Source organism: Camellia sinensis, chromosome 5 (assembly GCF_055761805.1).
Source record: "Camellia sinensis isolate YWXY chromosome 5, ASM5576180v1, whole genome shotgun sequence".
Classification (NCBI taxonomy): domain Eukaryota; kingdom Viridiplantae; phylum Streptophyta; class Magnoliopsida; order Ericales; family Theaceae; genus Camellia; species Camellia sinensis.
Window position 1 is genome coordinate 156756511 of NC_138965.1, and position 21849 is coordinate 156778359.

Sequence of the window (21849 nt, forward strand, 5' to 3'; positions counted from 1 at the left end):
GTTTTTGACATTTTTATTTTTATTGGTATACAGTAATTTGTTTTTTTTTAAAATGGGTTTTCATGAGTTTTATTTATTTTTAAATTACGTGGAAAATGCTAAATTATGTTTTTATTTTTTATTTTTGTGGGTGAGGCGTATTTTTGTGGTTTTTTTTTTTAAATTTACGTTTTTGTCATTTCTTTTTTATTTGTATACATTAATTCTTTTTCATTTCTCAAAAATGGGTTATCATGTGTTTCATTTTTTTCACATTACATAGCAAATGGTAATTTTTGTTTTTAATTTTTTCTTTTTTTGTTGGATGAGGCTTATTTTTGTGGTTCTTTTTTTTTTTCATTTACGCTTTTGTCAATTTCTTTTTATTTGTATACGTTAATTTGTTTTTAGTTTTCAAAATTTGTTTTTCATGTGTTTTCTTTATTTTTAAATTATGTGGCAACTACTAATTTATGTTTTTAAATTCTTTTTTTGTTTTTTACTTGTTTGTTTTTTTTGGAAAAACGTTTTCTCATGTAATTTATTTAAAATGATGTGAAAAATCATAATGTATTGTCGTGGTGCATGATAATTTGTGATGTTTCTTTTGGCTTTTTGTTGTTTTAAATTGATCTTTTTATGTTTTTAATTAACGTGGCACATGATAAATTTTGAATTTATTTTTTTTATTTTTCTTATTTCTTTGACATTGGTTTGGTTTTTTTTCCGAAAAGGCTTTTTCTGTGGTTTTTAGTTTTTCAAAGTTAAGCACGTCACCAACTGAAACGGATTATATTCCCGTGTAAACACATACATATTGTACATATTGCAAAATACAGTCGGTTCCACGTGTGTTACCAATGTTACAATCCTACAAATATTAGGTGGACTATTATATATTTCCTAACGTTCCGTTATTACGCAAGTACGCTAACTTGTCACGTATGCGAAGTCGCACCAATGCCATATGCGGGTCCTCGTCCCCAACTATTAAACCATCCTCGTCATGTTCAACTTCTGGTATGGCATTTACTATTGTCATAGCCTCTTTCTCGTCGCAGATTGGGTGAATAGTTGTTGTGTAACAACCCAGATTTTTAATTATTCTGTAGAATTTATACTAATATTATTTAATCTCAGTTCGAAAAATATATAATTTGTTATATATTATTATGCGTAATTTTGTAAAACAATATAATTTTAGGGGTCAAAATATAAATAAATAATTAATTTACTGTTGGTATATGATAAAGTGTAAGTTAATTAGGAATTAATTTATTTATATAATTATATTAAAATATTGGGTCAAAATATAATTATCTTAAATATTTCTTCCGCTCGCGTTTATTGATTTGTTTATGAATTGACCGTAGGTAACTTCAGTTACTGGCCATCACGATGTTTAACCTTTGGGTACGGGGAGCGGGTCGTAACTAGTGGTATCAGAGCAATGGTTTATAAAAATTAAAAAAAAAAAAATCATCATTGGAGCATAGGACACGCGCACATTTAAGAATTGGGATAACGGGTAATTAGTACCGAATTATTATATTTTGTTCGTCGATTTAATTATATTATAATTTTATATGATTATATATATATAATAAATTTTTTTTTAGTGTGCCTAATTTGTGAAGGATATTAGATATAATTTATATTTGTTATAGTAAAAGAAGGGCAAGAAAAGAAGGATGCCTGGCTCAAGCACCCACCAAAATTATAATATAATTAAATACATATAATTTTCAGTTCAGTATTCAAAAAAAAAATTATTTTGATGTTTTTAAAAGTAGGTTCAAATTATAAAGATACTAAATTTAAAACTATTTCCCATCAATGAAAAGTTCATCTCAAAATTTTCAATTCTTGAATATAATTCTGTCATTGTGTTCTCATTTTTATTTATTTTTATCGCGAACAAAACGAGTGAAAAGTTTTTAAAGTCGCTCCTTATTTCTTATTTTGGCCCAAAACAATTTTTGACAACTAGACAGTGAGTTATTTTTGGTAAAGTTTTTTTTTGAGGTACTATTTTCTGTCAGATTAATCATCTAATATATATATATCAGAGTGCGCAGCGGATAGCTTACATATGACAAATTTCGAGGACGAAATTTTAAAAGGAGGGAAGATTGTAACAACCCAGATTTTTAATTATTCTGTAGAATTTATACTAATATTATTTAATCTCAGTTTGGAAAATATATAATTTATTATATATTATTATGCGTAATTTTGTAAAATAATATAATTTTAGGGGTCAAAATATAAATAAATAATTAATTTACTGTTGGTATATGATAAAGTGTAATTTAATTAGGAATCAATTTATTTATATAATTATATTAAAATATTGGGTCAAAATGTAATTATCTTAAATATTTCTTCCGCTCGCGTTTATTGATTTGTTTATGAATTGGCCATAGGTAACTTCAGTTACTGACCATCACGATGCTTAACCCTTGGGTACGGGGAGTGAGTCGTGACATGTTGGATTACTTGTATTTCGCCGTATATAATTATGTAATGCCATTGACGCACCTACTAACTGAACTTGCACATTTGCAAAGTCATACCGAGGCATGTCTCTAATAAACCCCCATCGATTTTTTCAGGCACCGAAAGTGCGTTCCACGTGAACTTTGTTAAATAATTCCCTTGGGGTTTTTGCCGTCATGTTCCTTTGACTACTTCGGAATTGTTGGTGGTGGTACCGGCTGCCTTTGAAAGGTGCTAGGTAACCTACCCAGTTTGGATAGCCAGAATTGACAAGATAATATTTTCCTGCAGACAGTACAAGAATTTATGACACGAAAATCGACATTGTGCTTTATTTTTAAGTAATGTTGTTTGACAAAAAATTATGCCCCCATCAATTTTTCAATGTAATGTGTTACCTTTTTTATGATGTGGAAATGGGACATTATCATTTGTTAGTATCTCGTTGAAGATGCGACTATCGTGCATACTTCCTTCCCATCTGCACAAAATGAAGATGAAACACATGTCAAAATCGCACGTGGCTATGATATTTTGCATGTGACAGTATTTCCTACCAAAATATGTTGACGCATCTGGCCCCATAACCCATGCACTTACATGTGTTCCATCTATGGCTCCAATACAGTAATGCCAACAACCCAAATGTATTGTTACTCCTACGGGTACATGTAATGGTTATTTTCATACGTCACATCTACTTCAAAATAAAACAAAATAACTGGACTTCGTACAAATAACTGGGTAAGGTTTTTCAATAGTTCCTTGAACGGTAGGTATTTCCGTTTAGACCGCACGTATGGATGTGTACGATGCTAACTATATGTGGGCCGGCAATGAACAACAATGAACTCTTTCATGGAAGTTAACACGTTATGCACGTGCCGAGACACAGTCTCTCCCGAATGTTGGAACCATTCTTGGATTTCCCGATTTTACATCCCTTTCAACACGTGGATAAACATTGCAACGCTTTCTTCAATAGCTAAGCTACGTGGACGTTGCGGTACCTATAACCCAAAATTATTTACTAATGTCTCACACAAAATGGCAAAAACTTGCTTCGGCATGCAAACATTTTCCTCAAATCGACCCATATGGCCCGCATATAGTTCGGATATCCATGCATGCCCGGTCAATATAGAAGTGCGACATGCCTCTATGACATACTGGCATGCTTGTAGAAATGTCCAGTTGTTTTGTTGTTGCAGTTGTACGGCCATTTGATTAAGCATTTCCCTTAAATCGTCATTGTTGCTTCCATCCCAGGGATTCATTTAGTCTTCGTTGTTGCGAAACCTACAAGAGTGGCGCGGTTTCAATCAGTTTGCACGTGATGCATTGACACAAGTGTAACAACAGTAAGACGTTACAGAATGCTGACATCATTTTTAATGTAAAAAAATTGCGTCACTAATGGCATCACTAACGCGTAACAGTAACGTACAATTGCATGTATAATGATTTGAATTAAACAAATAGTGAACCTGGTCGTTATTGTTTATAGGGGGACCATTAACACAACAATGGCATTACTAACACAACCACAGAAGATGACGTCAAACTAACATAACAGTTTCCCAAACAAAATAAAAAAAATACAAAAGCAGCTTACGCAGGCCGTCGTTGTGCATTTTATTCCCATAAATAAAATTCAAACACAACCATCCTATTCCATTCCAAAAAAAGAACACAACCATTCTTCCATTCTGTCTATGACAAACATGCAAACCTTTGTTGACCATAGCTAGCAAGAAAAAAAAAATTAGAAAAAGTTTAAAACATGCACACACAACTATCCTGTTTTAGTGCAATTCCAACAATAACTTAAATAAAAGTTTTCCAAAGCAAGAGAAGGGCAGGCATCTTCAGCATTACACCGCTATATCATATTCGGCGAGCCCCAAATAGGTTCGCAAACGGAGCCGACGCAGTATACTGGAGCTGCTTTTGTGTAAGCCACCCTATAATGTGGTCGTCATCAGGCTGGCACATCATCACCTCTCGGTAATTTGCGTTATCCATAAGTGTCAAGGTGAAATGAAATAGCGACGTACCAATAAGGGATGGAATATTCATCAGGCGATGCATGCACTCCGAAATTGTGTATAGCGATTCGTTACCTGTGAGGTGCCTCACCGTAACCTGCTGATTCTGGGTACGTACCACATTTGTCAGATTGTTCATGCTTTCCACAATAACTGACGCTCTACTTGTTGCCTTCTTCAACTTTGAAACACTTGTTGATGGCGTCTTTCTCTTTTTTCCCTATTCAGTCGGAACATGTTCCAGTGAAGAATCTGAATCCACGTCCTGTACTCCTGCGGGTATCGGATCAGCAAATAACTGCGCTCCCAAACTGTGCACAGAATCAGATGAGTCATTGGCAGCTTCAGGAAATTTTTCTCCCGGAGTCCAATGGTGCTTACCAGTAACTGATGCCCCGATAAAGACCGTCTCCATCAAGTCACGATGTTCCAAAGTTTTTTTCCTGAACTTGGCACATACCTTGTTTATCTGCACAATTGGAGATTTATGAAAGAGCAAGACGTTACATTTCATATAACAAGGAATGAAGTAAACAAAAAGGTTAAATTTACTGGTACTAGACAAATATGAAACGCAACGAACATGTACTTACCGATTCCATCTTGTCCCACCACTCGTCAGGTGTCTGAAACATACCAGTGTCACTGTCAAACCCTATCCCTGACACTCCTTTGCTTGAATCCATCAACTTTGTCCACGCTTGCCACTCTTTTTTCAAACTCATGTATTTATTCTTCAACTGTTTGAGGCCATGTTTTCTTCCTTTTTTTTCTCAAATTTCCTTGCCAACGACTTGTACCCTGCTTGGCTGAGGATTAGGAATGGCCGATTTCCTTTTGTAATCTCATTTGGAATCAACTGCAGGAAAACTCGGATTGAGTCACTGTCCCATGAGGCCTTGTGGCTGAACTGATTTTGTGTCTCTTCAAGACTGCTTGACTTCTCTGTCACAATGCCCTTGCTTTTGGGTTGGGTACGCGGAAAAGTACGTATGGAAGCCATTACTAATATACGGTTACAAAAGATCACCATGACATATTTGGTTGTTATATACAAATGTATAAGCCCATACCAGAATAATTTAAATTGGTTGCATGTAATAACCCTCACCACTGCTTACCGATAAACACTGATTACCGTTAAACTGAACTGATCATGACTGATAACTGAGCTGATTAAAGTACTGAATTGAATTGACTGACTGAAAACTAGAATTGAATTGACTAAGTGTGTGTGTTAATTTGTATTCTATCTGTTTGATTAATTATTTGATCTGTTCACGTTTTATGTTTAAACTGCTAATTGAAAGCCTTATCGGCGGCCGAACCGGGAATTGATTGATATTTTATGATCATCATAATTAATGTGATTTTACGGTGTAATTATCTGAAAACTGATTAGGTATGATTAAATTAGATTAAATATTGACCAATTACAGAGTTTGACTCATTTACAACTTTGCCCTTGAGTGGGCCACTACCTATACACCTTTGAGCTACACCACACTTGAATCAAAACATTTCCTCAGCCTTGTTTGAGCTCTTGCCGACCTTAGAGAGTGAGGAAGGGAGAGTAGTGAATTCAACATAGAGATTTGGCTTGAATCTTGAGGAATTGAAAGCTTAAGTGCATAATTGAACCTCTAGACTTGCATTCAAGGAACCTAGGTATGAGTTTCGTCTTTTCGGTTTTGTCTTTAAGTTGATTCATGCATGGTTCATGTCTAATTGTAGAGCTAAGTCTTGAATTGGTTCATTAATGGTGAATTGAAGCTCATTTCATGCATGCATGTTTGAATTGTTGAGTTGTGAGTTGATTTCATGGTAAAATGGTACATGCATGTCCATAACCTTGTAATGGTCCATGTTTTCAACTTGTTTTTGGATCAATCGGCTCATTTAGAGCATCAAATTGAACTTTGAAGTTGTTTAAAATTCATGCATGTTTGCATGTTCATATTGTTCTTGATATTGATTTGAAATTGAGTTTGAATTAAACACCCTTGGGCTTTGATTTCTCAAATTGAGTTTTGAATCATGTTTAACTATGTGTTTACAAATGTTTTCTGGAAATTCAGCCCAAGAGGTCGAGTTTTGAGTTGTTAATTTGTGTTTTTGGCTTGGAGGTGCAATCTGGGTTTTCCAGATTTTGCACTTCCGCTCGAGCGGGGACTAGTGGCGCTTGAGCGTGGAATCCGAGCATCCAGTATTTTCTCTGCACTGTTTTACAGTCCGCTCAAGCGGAGGATTGGGAGCTCGAGCGGAGGCATGTGTCTCACGATCGAGCGGGCGTCGAGCGTCCGTCGAGCGGAGATTTCACCCATCCAGTACTTTTACAGTACGCTCGAGCGAGAAAGTTGACGCTCGAGCGTGTACCTTTGTTGCATGTCCGCTCGAGCGGGTAAACCTGCGCTCGAGCAGGACTCTGTTTTTCTGAAAATTCTGAAACTGTTTTCTGGTCACATCTTTGCATCCTCATCCCATTCTAGGCATTCTTAGACCTAGTTTAAGGCATCTTGTTGAGGATATAGATGTAGAACACACCGAGGCAAATTAGGGGTTAAGTTATTATCTTTCCCCAACTATGTAGCTTAGTGTGTTCAATCTGTTAACTGTGTAGGGCTGGCGACTGGAGAGACAAGCTCTAGCATACTGTAGCCCAGAACTCTGTGAGTAACGATTGTGTAAAGATATGTTCACAAATGATTGTTTTCTGAACAACTGAACTGTATTGCTTTCTGAACTGACTACTGTTAATTGAATGAATGTATGTCCTATATTCTGAACTGTATTGTGGCATCCTTAGCACCTACTGTTTACTGTTACTGTGACAGAATTCTCTGTCGGTTCCCTTGTTGGAACCACTACTGTTTACTGACTGATGGCCATCATTACTGCTCGGTCTTTTAAGACCTACTGTTTACTGTACTGATATGCTGATGGATGTACCACATATGACTGTACTGACTGAATGACTGAAATACTGTTTAAATGAACTGTTTTCATACTGTAAGGACATTCATTCTTAACCCCTCTACGCATTATGTTATTCACTGGGCTTTAGCTCACTGCTTATATATATATGTAGGTGTTCAGGCACCAGACCGCGGCTAGGAGCGTCAGGGTTACTCCAGTTTTGTCAAACCAGCCTATGTGCCTCACTGCGAGGTTCTGAGCCTATCCTGTTAAGGCTTAGGGGTGTTTTACAATTCCCCCTTCTGTACTGTCTTACTGTTTTGTATAGACCAAATGTTTACTGTACTGTTATATAGGGATCGAGTCCCTATTCTGAATGATTGTATATATATTGTGCATACTGTTCTGTACTGTTTGTGTATATACGTATGAAAAGTCTTTTTGCATACAGACTATCACAGCTCATTGGACATTGTTTATTTACTGTTTTGGCTTCCGCCAGGCCCTGTACTCTGTTTTACTGTTCTACCGTTCTGCAAGCCTTCGGTAATCTCGGATTACTGGCCGGTTACGGTACTAAACCCATAGGGCCGGGTTTGGGTCGTGACAGAGTGGTATCAGAGCGATCCTTACCACGAGTTATACCGCACACACGTGTCCAAATGAGCTATAGGGTGTCCTAGAAAAGTGATTAGGGCATCTCATGAGCATGATAAGTGTGTGGTTATGTTATGACTGAATATATGCTAACGTGTTAAACTGTTAAACGTATGACTGCCTCTGTTAATAACTGTTATAACTACTTATAGTGAGATGGATAATGTAAACACTGCAAATGAAACTGAAACCTCATCCTCTGAGGCCAGAATGGCCAAACTAGAACAAATGATGGAACTGATAACTGCAAGACTGGACCAACAACTGAATCAACAGCCTCCACCTCCTCCTCCGGTAGTACCGGAACAGAATGTGAATGTAAATGATGGGGACATAATTGCACTGACCCAGAAGTTCAGCAAAATGAAACCACCATCCTTTCAGGGAGGCCTTGAACCGTTAAAAGCTGAAGCTTGGGTTCTGGAGACTGAAAAATTGTTTGAAGTTTTCCCGTGCTCTGAAGCACACAAAGTACTGTTAGCCACCTTCACATTGCAAGAAGAAGCTAGAAGGTGGTGGATGCTCATCCGTGATGAAAATACCGTTCTGACTTGGGCTCAATTCAAGGGAGCCTTCTTTGAAAAGTACTTCACTCAGTGTGTTAGGGATAGAAAAGTAACTGAGTTTGAACAGCTGAGACAGGGCACAATGTCCGTTGCTAAATATGAAACGAAGTTCACCGAGCTTGCTAGATATGCACCGCATATGGTGGATACTGATTATAAGAAGGCCAAAAAATTTGAAGGCGGCCTGAATGTCGCAATTCTTGACAGAATAAATGTACTGAAGTTACCGAATTACGTGAATGTCCTTGACCGAGCCTTGATGGCTGAATCGAACATTGAAGCACTGAAAACTGAAACGCCAGCGCCTGAATGGCGGGGTAAAAGGCAGGGTTTCAAGTTTAAGAAAGGCAAGCATAGTCCATTGAACAAGAAACAGAATACGGGGTCAACGACTACGTCTAGTCAAGGAAACCGTACAATACCGCCCTGTTCTGAATGTGGTAAAAATCACAAGGGAGTTTGTTACAAATTATCAGGAGCCTGTTACAGGTGTGGCAAGGTGGGCCACATGGTTAAAGACTGCCCCTCTGCTCTACAAGCTAGTAGTAAAACTACACCAAGCGTAGCGGCATCAACTGTTACACCAAAACCGAATCCCAAAGCTACCGGGAAAGAGCCTATGAGGCAGGGCCGAGTGTTCGCCCTAGTACCGGGAGACGTCCAGAATACCGAGACCGTTGTGTCAAGTATTCTCTCTATTTGTACTCAGAATGCTTATGTACTGATTGATTTGAGGTCTACGCATTCTTATGTATCGCATGCTTTTTCGCGTAAATTGAATAGACCCTTAGAACCTATGAACTATCTGTTAGCTGTATCATCACCCGTTGGGGGATCTATGACCTGTGCATATACGTATCCTGCTTGTGAAATCATTGTTGAAGATGCACATCTGTTTATTGATTTACTGCCATTGAACATTGATCATTTTGATGTAATATTGGAGATGGACTGGTTAACGAAATATCATGCCACCATAGACTGTGTAACGAAACAAGTAGTTTTCCATCCACCTGGTCTACCTGAATTTGTGTTTAATGGAGTTGGAGTAGTACCTCCCCCGTATCTGATTTCATCTGTGAAAGTTGTAAAATTGATTAGAAAGGGCTGTAAGGGATATCTGTGTTCTGTACTGACTGTATCTACTGATGATAATGCTGATGTGAACTGTATTCCTATAGTCAGAGAATTCCCAGATGTTGTTCCAGATAATTTGCCAGGGGATTTGATTGACAGGGAGATTGAGTTTACTGTTGATGTGATTCCCGGAACACAGCCAGTTTCTAAAGCTCCGTACCGAATGGCTCCAACTGAACTGAAAGAACTGAAAGTGCAACTGCAAGAACTGTTAGACAAAAAGTTCATCAGACCCAGTACCTCACCATGGGGTGCGCCTGTTTTGTTTGTAAAGAAGAAAGACGGCTCACTGAGACTATGCATTGACTACCGTGAACTGAATAAGGTAACTGTAAAGAATAAATACCCGTTACCGCGTATTGATGACCTGTTTGATCAGTTACAGGGTACTAAAGTATTTTCGAAGATTGATCTCAGATCCGGATACCATCAATTGAAAGTTAAATCAGATGACATTGATAAAACTGCTTTTAGAACGAGGTATGGACATTACGAATTCTTAGTTATGCCTTTCGGAGTTACCAATGCACCAGCTGCATTTATGGACCTCATGAACAGGATCTTTAAACCATACCTTGACAATTTTATTGTTGTATTTATTGATGACATATTGATTTACTCCAAGAGTATAGAAGAACATAAACATCATCTGAGACTTGCCCTACAAACCTTAAGAGAACAGAAACTGTATGCTAAACTGTCTAAATGTGAATTTTGGCTTGACCATGTTATGTTTTTGGGGCATGTTGTTAGCAAAGATGGAATTTCTGTTGATCCGCAGAAAATTGAAGCTGTAGTGAACTGGCCTAGACCAACAAATGTGACAGAAGTCCGAAGCTTTTTGGGTTTGGCTGGATATTACAGAAGATTTGTCAGAGATTTCTCCAAAATTGCTTTACCGTTGACTCAACTGACTCAAAAAGGGATATCATTTGACTGGACTGACCAAAGAGAATCTGCTTTCCAGGAGTTGAAAACTCGACTAGTGACTGCACCTGTTCTGACCTTACCTTCAGGTACGGATGGTTATACTGTGTTTAGTGATGCTTCTCATAAGGGTTTGGGATGTGTTTTAATGCAGAATGGGAGAGTAATTGCCTATGCTTCCCGACAACTGAGACCGCATGAAAAGAACTACCCGACCCATGATCTGGAACTTGCTGCAGTAGTATTTGCACTGAAAATCTGGCGTCACTATCTGTACGGGGTAACATGTGAAGTATATACCGACCACAAGAGCTTGAAATATTTCTTACCACAGAAGGAACTGAACATGAGACAGCGGAGATGGCTAGAACTGATTAAAGATTATGACCTACAAATTTTGTACCACCCGGGAAAAGCCAATACCGTTGCCGATGCATTGAGTCGGAAATCAATTGGAAACTTAACCTGTTTACTCACTGGACAGAAAGAGCTGCTTTGTGACCTTGAAAAATCTGAAATTGAAATTGTTTTACGAGAACAAGGTGGAACCTTAGCTGCTATTTCTGCTCAACCGGCACTGATTGAAGAGATTAAAGAGAAATAGCAACTGGATGATGTCACGACCCAAACCCGGCCCTATGGGTTTAGCACCGTAACCGGCCAGTAATCCGAGATTACCGAAGGCCTGCTTAACGGTAGTACAGTAAAACAGAGTACAGGGCCTGGCGGAAGCCAATACAGTAAATGAATAATGTCCATTGAGCTGTGACAGTCTGCATGCCAAAAAGATTTTTCATGCATTCACATATACAACAATACAGTCTATACAAAATTTACAGTCACACAGTACAGGGACCTAATCCCTTGATAGCAGTACGGTTAGCAGCTAACAGTCTATACAGTAATCCAAACAGTATGGAGACAGACGGGGGGGAAAACAAGACACCCCAAAGCCATAGCATGGCAACTCGGAACCTCGCAGTGAGGCACAAAGGCTGGCTTGACAAAACTGGAGTCTAACCCACGCTCCTAGCTCCGATCTGGTGGCTGAGCACCTACATGTATATATAAACAGTGAGCTAAAGCCCAGTGAATAACATAATGCGTAAAGGGGTTATGAATGAAATGTCCTTACAGTAATGAAATCAGTTCATTAAACAATACTTCAGTCTTTCAGTCAGAACAGTTATTCAGTCATATGTGGTACATCCATTAGCATAGCAGTAAACAGTAGGTCTTAAAGACCGAACAGTAATGATGGCCATCAATCAGTAAACAGTAGTGGTTCCACGAGGGAATCGGCAGAGATCTATGTAACAGTAACAGTTAGTAACAGTAGTTGCTAAGGATGCCACAATACAGTTCAGAATAGAGGACATACATTCATTCAATTAACAGTAACAGTTCAGAAAGCAGTACAGTTCAATTGTTCAGAAAATAATCATTTTGAACATATCTTTACACAGTTGTTACTCACAGAGTTTGGGCTACAGTATGCTAGAGCGTGCCTCCCCAATCGCCAACCCTACACAGTTAACAGATTGAACACACTAAGCTACACAGCTGGGAAAGATAATAACTTAATCCCTAAGTTGCCTCGATGTGTTCTACATCTATCCTCAACAAGATGTCTTAAACTAGGCCTAAGAATGCCTAGAATGGGATGAGGATGCAAAGATGTACTCGAAAAGCAGTTTTAGAAAAACAGAGTCCCGCTCGAGCGCAGGTTTCCCCGCTCGAGCGGTCATGCAACAAAGGTACACGCTCGAGCATAAACTTTCCCGCTCGAGCGTACTGTAAAAGTACTGGATGGGTGAAATCTCCGCTCGACGCCCGCTCGAGCTTGAGACATGACTCCGCTCGAGCGCCTAGTTCTCCGCTTGAGCGGACTGTAAAACAGTGCAGAAATACTGGACGCTCGGATTCCACGCTCGAGCGGCGATTCCCCCGCTCGAGCGGAAGTGCAAAATCTGGAAATTCCAGATTGCACCTCCAAGCTCAAAACCAAGTTCAAAGGCATCAAAACCGATCCTCTTGGGCCCATTTTCTGGAAAACATTTATAAACACATAGAATAACACGTTTCAAAGCTCAATTTTAAGAAATCAAAGCCCAAGGGTGTTTAATTCAAACTCAATTTAAACCAATTTCATGAACAATATGAACACGCAAACATGCACGAATTCAAATCATTTGGAAGTTCCAATTTGATGCTCTAAGGAGCCAATTGATCCAAAAACAAGTTGAAAACATGGACCATTACAAAATTATGAACATGCATGCACCATTTTACCATGAATTCAACTCAAAACTCCTTAATTCAAACATGCATGCATGAAATGAAGCTATAATTCCACATTCTTGAACCAAATCATGACTTAGTTCTACAATGAAGTATGAATCATGCAAGAACTAGCTCAATAACCACAAGAAGAAGATGAGTTTCCTACCTTAGTCTTGTATTCAAGGTTTAGGAGTCTAAAGTAGCAATCTACCCTTCAAGTTCTTCAATTAGCAAGCAAAACTCAAGATGGAAGACAAGTTCTCTCACTCTCTCCCTCTCTTGGTCGGCTAGAGCAAGAAAAGGCTGAGGAAAATGTGTTATGTGGTCAAATGTAAGGCTCAAATATGCTATATTGAGTGGGCCACTAAGGGTGGCAATTCTGTAATTAAGCCTAACTCTTTAATTAGCTTAATTAATCTAATTCAAGCATACCTAATCAGTTTTCAGATAAAAATACCATAAAATCGCATTAATTATGAGGATCATAAAACATTAATCCATTCCCAGTTCGGCCGCCGATAAGGCCTTCAATTAGCAGTTTAAACACTAAAATACGAACAGATCAAATAATTAATCGAACAGATAGAATGCAATTCAAACAGATGTATTCATTCAATTCAGTTTCAATTTTGGTCAGGCAGTTCAGTACTTTTAATCAATTCAATTATCAGTCATAATCAATTCAGTTTAACGGTAATCGATGGTTATCGGTAATCAATCAGTCATTAATCGGTAAACAGTATGAGGGTTGTTACAGATGACTTCTTGAAGAAGATCATCGAAGAAAGAGAATCTAAACCGAGACCGGGATTCAAATTTGAGAATAATGTACTGAAATTTCAAGAAAGATTGTGTGTACCGAACGATACTGAACTGAAAAGAAGAGTTCTGCAAGAGGGCCTCAAAATTTTCTATCCATCCAGGGAATACGAAAATGTATCAAGACCTGAAATTGACTTTTTGGTGGCCGGGAATGAAGAAAGAAATCGCAGAATTTGTATCGAAATGTCTTCATTGCCAACAAGTTAAAGCCGAACATCAACGACCCGCAGGCTTATTGCAGCCCTTACCGATACCGGAGTGGAAATGAGAACATATTACTATGGATTTTATCGTTGGGTTGCCTCGCTCCAGTAAAGGTATGGACTCGATTTGGGTTATTTTTGATAGACTGACTAAATCTGCTCACTTCTTACCTGTTAAGACAATTTATAATGCGGACAAATTGGCTATACTCTATATTGATGAAATTGTTAGACTGCATGGAGTGCCTGTGTCCATTGTTTCTGACAAGGATTCGAAGTTTACATCGAGATTTTGGCAAAGCCTACAGACTGCACTGGGTGCTGAACTGAGACTGAGTAGTGCCTATCATCCTCAGACAGATGGCCAGTCAGAAAGGACAATCCAGACTCTAGAGGATTTATTGAGAATGTGTGTCCTTGATTTTCAGGGAAACTGGGAAAGCCATTTACCATTGGTTGAATTCGCCTACAACAACAGCTACCATTCGAGTATTGGTATGGCGCCTTTCGAGGCATTGTATGGCAGAAAATATAGATCTCCGATTTGCTGGGCAGAAGTTGGAGATGGGCCTTTGCTTGGGCCCGAGATTGTTTATGAAACAACTGAGAAAGTGAAACTGATACAACAGAGATTGAAAACTGCACAGAGCAGACAGAAGAGTTATGCTGATGTTAGAAGACGAGACAGAGAGTATGAAGTGGGTGATCACGTATTTGTGAAAGTGACACTGATGAAAGGCCAGACTCGTTTTGGAGTCAAAGGCAAGTTAGCACCAAGATACGTCGGACCATATGAGATTATTGAGAAAATCAATCCGGTGGCATATCAAGTTGCGCTTCCTCCTGAAATGGAACATATGCATAACGTCTTCCATATTTCTATGTTGAGAGACTACCTCCGGGATCCTTTCCATGTAATAGAGCCTACCCGTGTAGTGCTGAGTGACGACTACACTTATGAGGAACAGCCTATACAAATTGTAAACAGACGGATCAAGAAACTGAGAAACAAAGAAATCCCGCTGGTAAAAGTTGACTGGCAGAACCACGGTGGCGTGTATGCCACTTGGGAAAGGGAAGAGGACATGGCTAAAAGATATCCTGAACTGTTTCCACTGAATCCTGTTTTCTTCCAGAATGAAGGTAACTCGAGTTTAGAGGACTAAACTCTTTATAAGGAGGGGAGACTGTAATAACCCTCACCACTGCTTACCGATAAACACTGATTACCGTTAAACTGAACTGATCATGACTGATAACTGAGCTGATTAAAGTACTGAATTGAACTGACTGACTAAAAACTAGAATTGAATTGACTGAGTGTGTGTGTTAATTTGTATTCTATCTGTTTGATTGATTATTTGATCTGTTCACGTTTTATGTTTAAACTGCTAATTGAAGGCCTTATCGGCGGCCGAACCGGGAATTGATTGATGTTTTATGATCATCATAATTAATGTGATTTTACGGTGTAATTATCTGAAAACTGATTAGGTATGATTAAATTAGATTAAATATTGACCAATTGCAGAGTTTGACTCATTTACAACTTTGCCCTTGAGTGGGCCACTACCTATACACCTTTGAGCTACACCACACTTGAATCAAAACATTTCCTCAGCCTTGTTTGAGCTCTTGCTGACCTTAGAGAGTGAGGAAGGGAGAGTAGTGAATTCAACATAGAGATTTGGCTTGAATCTTGAGGAATTGAAAGCTTAAGTGCATAATTGAACCTCTAGACTTGCATTCAAGGAACCTAGGTATGAATTTCGTCTTTTCGATTTTGTCTTTAAGTTGATTCATGCATGGTTCATGTCTAATTGTAGAGCTAAGTCTTGAATTGGTTCATTAATGGTGAATTGAAGCTCATTTCATGCATGCATGTTTGAATTGTTGAGTTGTGAGTTGATTTCATGGTAAAATGGTACATGCATGTCCATAACCTTGTAATGGTCCATGTTTTCAACTTGTTTTTGGATCAATCGGCTCATTTAGAGCATCAAATTGAACTTTGAAGTTGTTTAAAATTCATGCATGTTTGGATGTTCATATTGTTCTTGATATTGATTTGAAATTGAGTTTGAATTAAACACCCTTGGGCTTTGATTTATCAAATTGAGTTTTGAATCATGTTTAACTATGTGTTTACAAATGTTTTCTGGAAATTCAGCCCAAGAGGTTGAGTTTTGAGTTGTTAAAACTTGGTTTTTGGCTTGGAGGTGCAATCTGGGTTTTCCAGATTTTGCACTTCCGCTCGAGCGGGGACTAGTGGCGCTCGAGCGTGGAATCCGAGCATCCAGTATTTTCTCTGCACTGTTTTACAGTCCGCTCGAGCGGAGGATTGGGAGCTCGAGCGGAGGCATGTGTCTCACGATCGAGCGGGTGTCGAGCGTCCGTCAAGCGGAGATTTCACCCATCCAGTACTTTTACAGTACGCTCGAGCGAGAAAGTTGACACTCGAGCGTGTACCTTTGTTGCATGTCCGCTCAAGCGGGTAAACCTGCGCTCGAGCGGGACTCTGTTTTTCTGAAAATTCTGAAACTGTTTTCTGGTCACATCTTTGCATCCTCATCCCATTCTAGGCATTCTTAGACCTAGTTTAAGGCATCTTGTTGAGGATATAGATGTAGAACACACCGAGGCAAATTAGGGGTTAAGTTATTATCTTTCCCCAACTGTGTAGCTTAGTGTGTTCAATCTGTTAACTGTGTAGGGCTGGCGACTGGGGAGACACGCTCTAGCATACTGTAGCCCAGAACTCTGTGAGTAACGATTGTGTAAAGATATGCTCACAAATGATTGTTTTCTGAACAACTGAACTGTACTGCTTTCTGAACTGACTACTGTTAATTGAATGAATGTATGTCCTATATTCTGAACTGTATTGTGGCATCCTTAGTACCTACTGTTTACTGTTACTGTGACAGAATTCTCTGTCGGTTCCCTTGTTGGAACCACTACTGTTTACTGACTGATGGCCATCATTACTGCTCGATCTTTTAAGACCTACTGTTTATTGTACTGATATGCTGATGGATGTACCACATATGACTGTACTGACTGAATGACTGAAATACTGTTTAAATGAATTGTTTTCATACTGTAAGGACATTCATTCTTAACCCCTTTACGCATTATGTTATTCACTGGGCTTTAGCTCACTGCTCATATATATATGTAGGTGTTCAGGCACCAGACCGCGGCTAGGAGCGTCAGGGTTACTCCAGTTTTGTCAAACCAGCCTATGTGCCTCACTGCGAGGTTCCGAGCCTATCCTGTTAAGGCTTAGGGGTGTTTTACAATTCCCCCTTCTGTACTGTCTTACTGTTTTGTATAGACCAAATGTTTACTGTACTGTTATATAGGGATCGAGTCCCTATTCTGAATGATTGTATATATATTGTGCATACTGTTCTGTACTGTTTGTGTATATACGTATGAAAAGTCTTTTTGCATACAGACTGTCACAGCTCATTGGACATTGTTTATTTATTGTTTTGGCTTCCGCCAGGCCCTGTACTCTGTTTTACTGTTCTACTGTTCTGCAAGCCTTCGGTAATCTCGGATTACTGGCCGGTTACGGTACTAAACCCATAGGGCCGGGTTTGGGTCGTGACATTGCACGATGCACAATCTATGCCCATGAACAATAAACAGAGACATAGGATGCTAAATTTGACAGCATATAACCATTGCACATTAACAAAATACATAAACAAACATGCAACTGAACGCGTAACATAGTTATGATAGTCAGTAATACGTCTATCCTTTCCTAGTAGAGGAACGCAAAGCAAGCTTATAGCCATACTAAAACATACTAAAACATACTAACAACATACTAACAACCTCGTAATGTTTCGAACTTACTAACAACATCCTAACGTTCCTTACATACGCAACAACAAAATGACAACGACAATGCATAGCACATACACAATGGTCTTAAGGAGACGCAAGGATTGTTGAATGTGTATGACATCATCCCGCAATTGCATGACAATGTCGTTTTTAGATGACGTATAGTCCATGCTCTCTCGCCTTGGTTCTTCGCACCAACCAATCCAACTGACACAGGGCTGATGAGTGTAAATGATGAAACTATTAGTCAATGGGTTTTTAATGTTCATGCAGTTATAACCGGTAATGAATTGGGTACTCATAACAGGGCGAGGACATGTAAAGTAGGGACGCCCTGGATTTTTGGTGGACCTGGAAATCTTAACAATACAGGGGCCATGTTCACAGGCACACATTCAACGTGGCCATGTACTGGAAGTTGTAGTAGAGGTAAACGAAGCCATGCTATGTTTGACAAACATTCGAAAGTAACAATGAATCATATAAGTAGTTAGTTTATGATATCCATAATTCAGGTTAAACATGAACTGAATGCGCTGATGCACAAGTTTCATATGATGGGTATACAAACTCCATATTTTATTCATTTTATTTTAAAGAAAAGCAGTGTACTAGTTATGGTTTCACTGTCAACGTGTTAATAGAAAGGTAAATCTCTAATTTCCTTTTCAAACCTAACAGATAAAAAAGGCATGAACACCGTGTGTTTACATGAATCAAATTAAGAATTCATGATCAAATTAAGTCAATTAATTGTAAAGTAGAAATTCATAATCAAATTAAATCAATTAAATTTACATGAATCAAAATAGAAGCGTAGAAATACTAATGTTGTAATTTACCATTAATAAAAGTTATTTTTCAAAATTATTATTCATCCACATGTATTACAATGGTAAAGGTCTTTTAAAATTAATTTTTTAAAATGTATTTTTTAAAAATTAAGTTTTAAAATTATTATTTATTTTTTTAAATTTACGTTCTTCATCCATGTTCTTTTATCCATATGCACTTGCACACATGGGAGATATACAACCCAAAAGCAATAATAATAATAATAATAATAATAATAATAATAATAATAATAAGCCATGAACACCGTGCAAAGGCTTCGAAACGAAGACACATTTGGATAAACTCTGTCAATCTTGATAACATTTCAATTTTTTTAAAGCAATAAACTACTTCATATCTATGTATTTGTCAATTTGTATCATAGATTGATCATACATTTATCCCCCAAACAGATTTATATGTATCTACCTCTCAATTTACTTCTCTTACATTAATTTATATAAGAACAAAAGAAGAACAGATTTCTATAAGAACAGATGTACATCTATCTGTTTCTCAATTCACAATATTCAATTAAATCAATAACAGATTGTTTTAAGAATCTGAACAGATTTATAACAGACAAATGAACAACAGATTTATATAAGAACAGATTTTTAAGGTTCTTCATATGTATCTCTTTCTCAATTTTTATCATGCGTTGATCCTGTATTTATATAAGAGCAGATTTATATCTATCTTTCCAATTTACTTCTCTTACATTTATATAACAACAGATCCAAATCGACTTTGACTTAGATGAAGCCAAAAGTCTGAACTGAAATTAACCGTAATGACCATGGATATGGAAATTTCATGGTTTGCATTGAATTATCTTCCTCAGCAAAGGTAGTTATTGAAGAAAAAAGGATGACAAATTTGAACAAAGCACTGTAATTCTCTGTTGAACGCAAACAGAGAACTGTAACATTAATAATAACAAACCAATACATTTGACAGACCACTCTAATTCTGTAATATACTTTCTCTTCGAAACCCTATTCTCATCAGTGGGTGTTTTTGGCCCATTTTGCAGAGTTGTGTACAAAACAGAAAAATTGAAGAGTATACAAACAATCCGAAATTGGAAATATTTGACTTGATTTGAGAAGTCAAACCTAAGAAACCATTTCCCAGTTTTGTGTGTATCTGTGAAACCTTCAAAGTCTTCACATTCGGCAGTGGGTTTCCCACATGACACAAAAACCAGAGTCCACACAAATTTAAAAAAAAAAAAATTGTAATTAACACAGAAAGGGCTTTGACAGATGAACCCAAGCAGATTGGAAGCAAGAGACGGATTTACGCGAAAAATGAAATGAAATCAGAACTGAAAGAAGCATTACCTGAAGATCGGTGGTGTTTGAGACAGTGAGTTGTTGTTCGACGCCATAGATGTACGCCTAAATCGTTCGATTTTGGCAAGGTTCGCGAGTCTTCTTCGACGCTGCAGATGTGTACTCCGGTGCCGATCGGCTCTGGCAAGCTTCGTCAGATGTCTTCGCCATTGAGGGTCTTCAAATCGCCTCTTTCGCTTCACCCTCTCTGTGTGCCCTAGAAAATGTGTTGTGTGTGTGGTGAGGCAATGGCCCTCTCAATCAAAGGCGTGAGTCGGGGTAGTTTGGTAAATTTACCCTAGCATGGGTTGTTGCCAAGCACGTGCGTGGGCTTTTGTCTCCATTTGGCTAATTTAGCCTTTTTTGTCCGTTAGTGGCTAAAATAGTCCCGATTTGCCTTGCCAAACGACACCTATATATAACAAAAATATCACAAAAATAATGTAACAATGATATTATTATAAATATAAGCTATCTCTTGGATATTTTGTTTTAAGAATAAAGGTTCTCATTAAACCAAATTATTATGTATGAAAATTTTATAAAAAATTTCTGTTAAGAATAATTGATGCAATGAATCATACCATTATCCAAACCATTTATTATTTGGTCAAAAATAGAATAATATATATGTGAGGTTATAAATATAATTTCTTTCTTTCTTTTAGCAATGTTATATTATATTTGAATTTTAATACATTAAAAAAGAAAAACATAATCACTGTATTTAGTTTTAATTTTTTGAAAATTAAATCTTTTATTTTTCATATTTTTTTATTTTTAGTGAATATTTTTAAAATTTTAAGCATTTTTTTAAAACTTTTTTAGAAGCACCTTAATTAGTTATATCTAAAAGCAAAATATTTGTAAAAAAATATTTTAAAAAATCAAGAAATATACAAGAATACGAAAATGTAATAAATTCTCGTATTATTATTTTTTTTATATTTTTTGTATTTAGTGAATTTTTTTAAGATTTTTTTCACAAATATTATACTTTTTAAATGTATTTATGTTAGGTTATCTAAAAATTTTAAAAATTGCTTAAACTATTAAAAAAATTCAGTGAAAATAAAAAAATACGTAAAAATAAAAAAATTCAATTTTTTGAAACGTGAATCCTAAAAAGTAAAACCAAATAAGGTAATTATTTTTTTGTTGAAGAGAGTAAAAGAATACCAAGTTACAGTTTTGAAGGGAATAATGTGTAACTTCTTAAATGTTTTATTTTTTGTTTTGTTTTTGGAATGTCACATATGCTTCAAATGTCATATTTCGTCAACTTTGTTAACGGTACATGGATGAAATAATAAGATTGAAACTTAATCAAAAGTGTAAAGTGTTAATTGTTACAATTGAAAGTGAATGAATTAAAATGAGATTTTAGTAAAAATACAGGGATACTAAGTGTACTTTACCCTAAATTATAATATCACTTTGTTGTCTAATAAATCTCACTTTGATCTTTACATTTTTAATTTCCATTGACTCTTCATTAACGGTAAATAGATAAAAGAATAACATACAATTTAATTAAAGGGCCAAGCTTGTCTATAGCTTGAGATCAGAATGGAGCATGACGTTAGGTCCTTGGGCCATCACGGATCTTATTTTCGATGATCTGAACTGTTTAATATGTAGAACTCACCGAATATTTTATCTTTGGAAAAAATCTCGTTAATCGGATGTCGATAGCTTCTTGATCAACCAATATTTCTGTGACAGGAATCTGATTTTATCAAGTAACTATCAATATTCGATTAACGTAATTTTTTACAAA

General features: G+C 37.2%; 1 protein-coding gene across 4 annotated transcripts; it reads right to left on the reverse strand.

Moving 5' to 3' along the window:
* Positions 1–4126: 4126 nt before the first annotated feature.
* Positions 4127–20312, reverse strand: LOC114309926 (uncharacterized). 4 transcript variants are annotated; one of them, XM_028255799.2, is made up of 3 exons: positions 20079–20312; positions 5120–5385; positions 4127–4995 (listed from the first exon to the last, which is right to left on the reverse strand). In XM_028255799.2, exons 2-3 carry the CDS (start codon positions 5249–5251, stop codon positions 4747–4749), a joined length of 381 nt encoding a protein of 126 aa, XP_028111600.2. In that variant the 5' UTR covers positions 5252–5385; positions 20079–20312; the 3' UTR covers positions 4127–4746. The 4 variants fall into 4 exon arrangements, with proteins under 4 accessions (XP_028111600.2, XP_028111599.2, XP_082726371.1 ...); XM_028255798.2 differs by having other exon boundaries at positions 5120–5488; XM_082870245.1 differs by having other exon boundaries at positions 5120–5531.
* Between the last annotated feature and the right edge of the window lie 1537 nt (positions 20313–21849).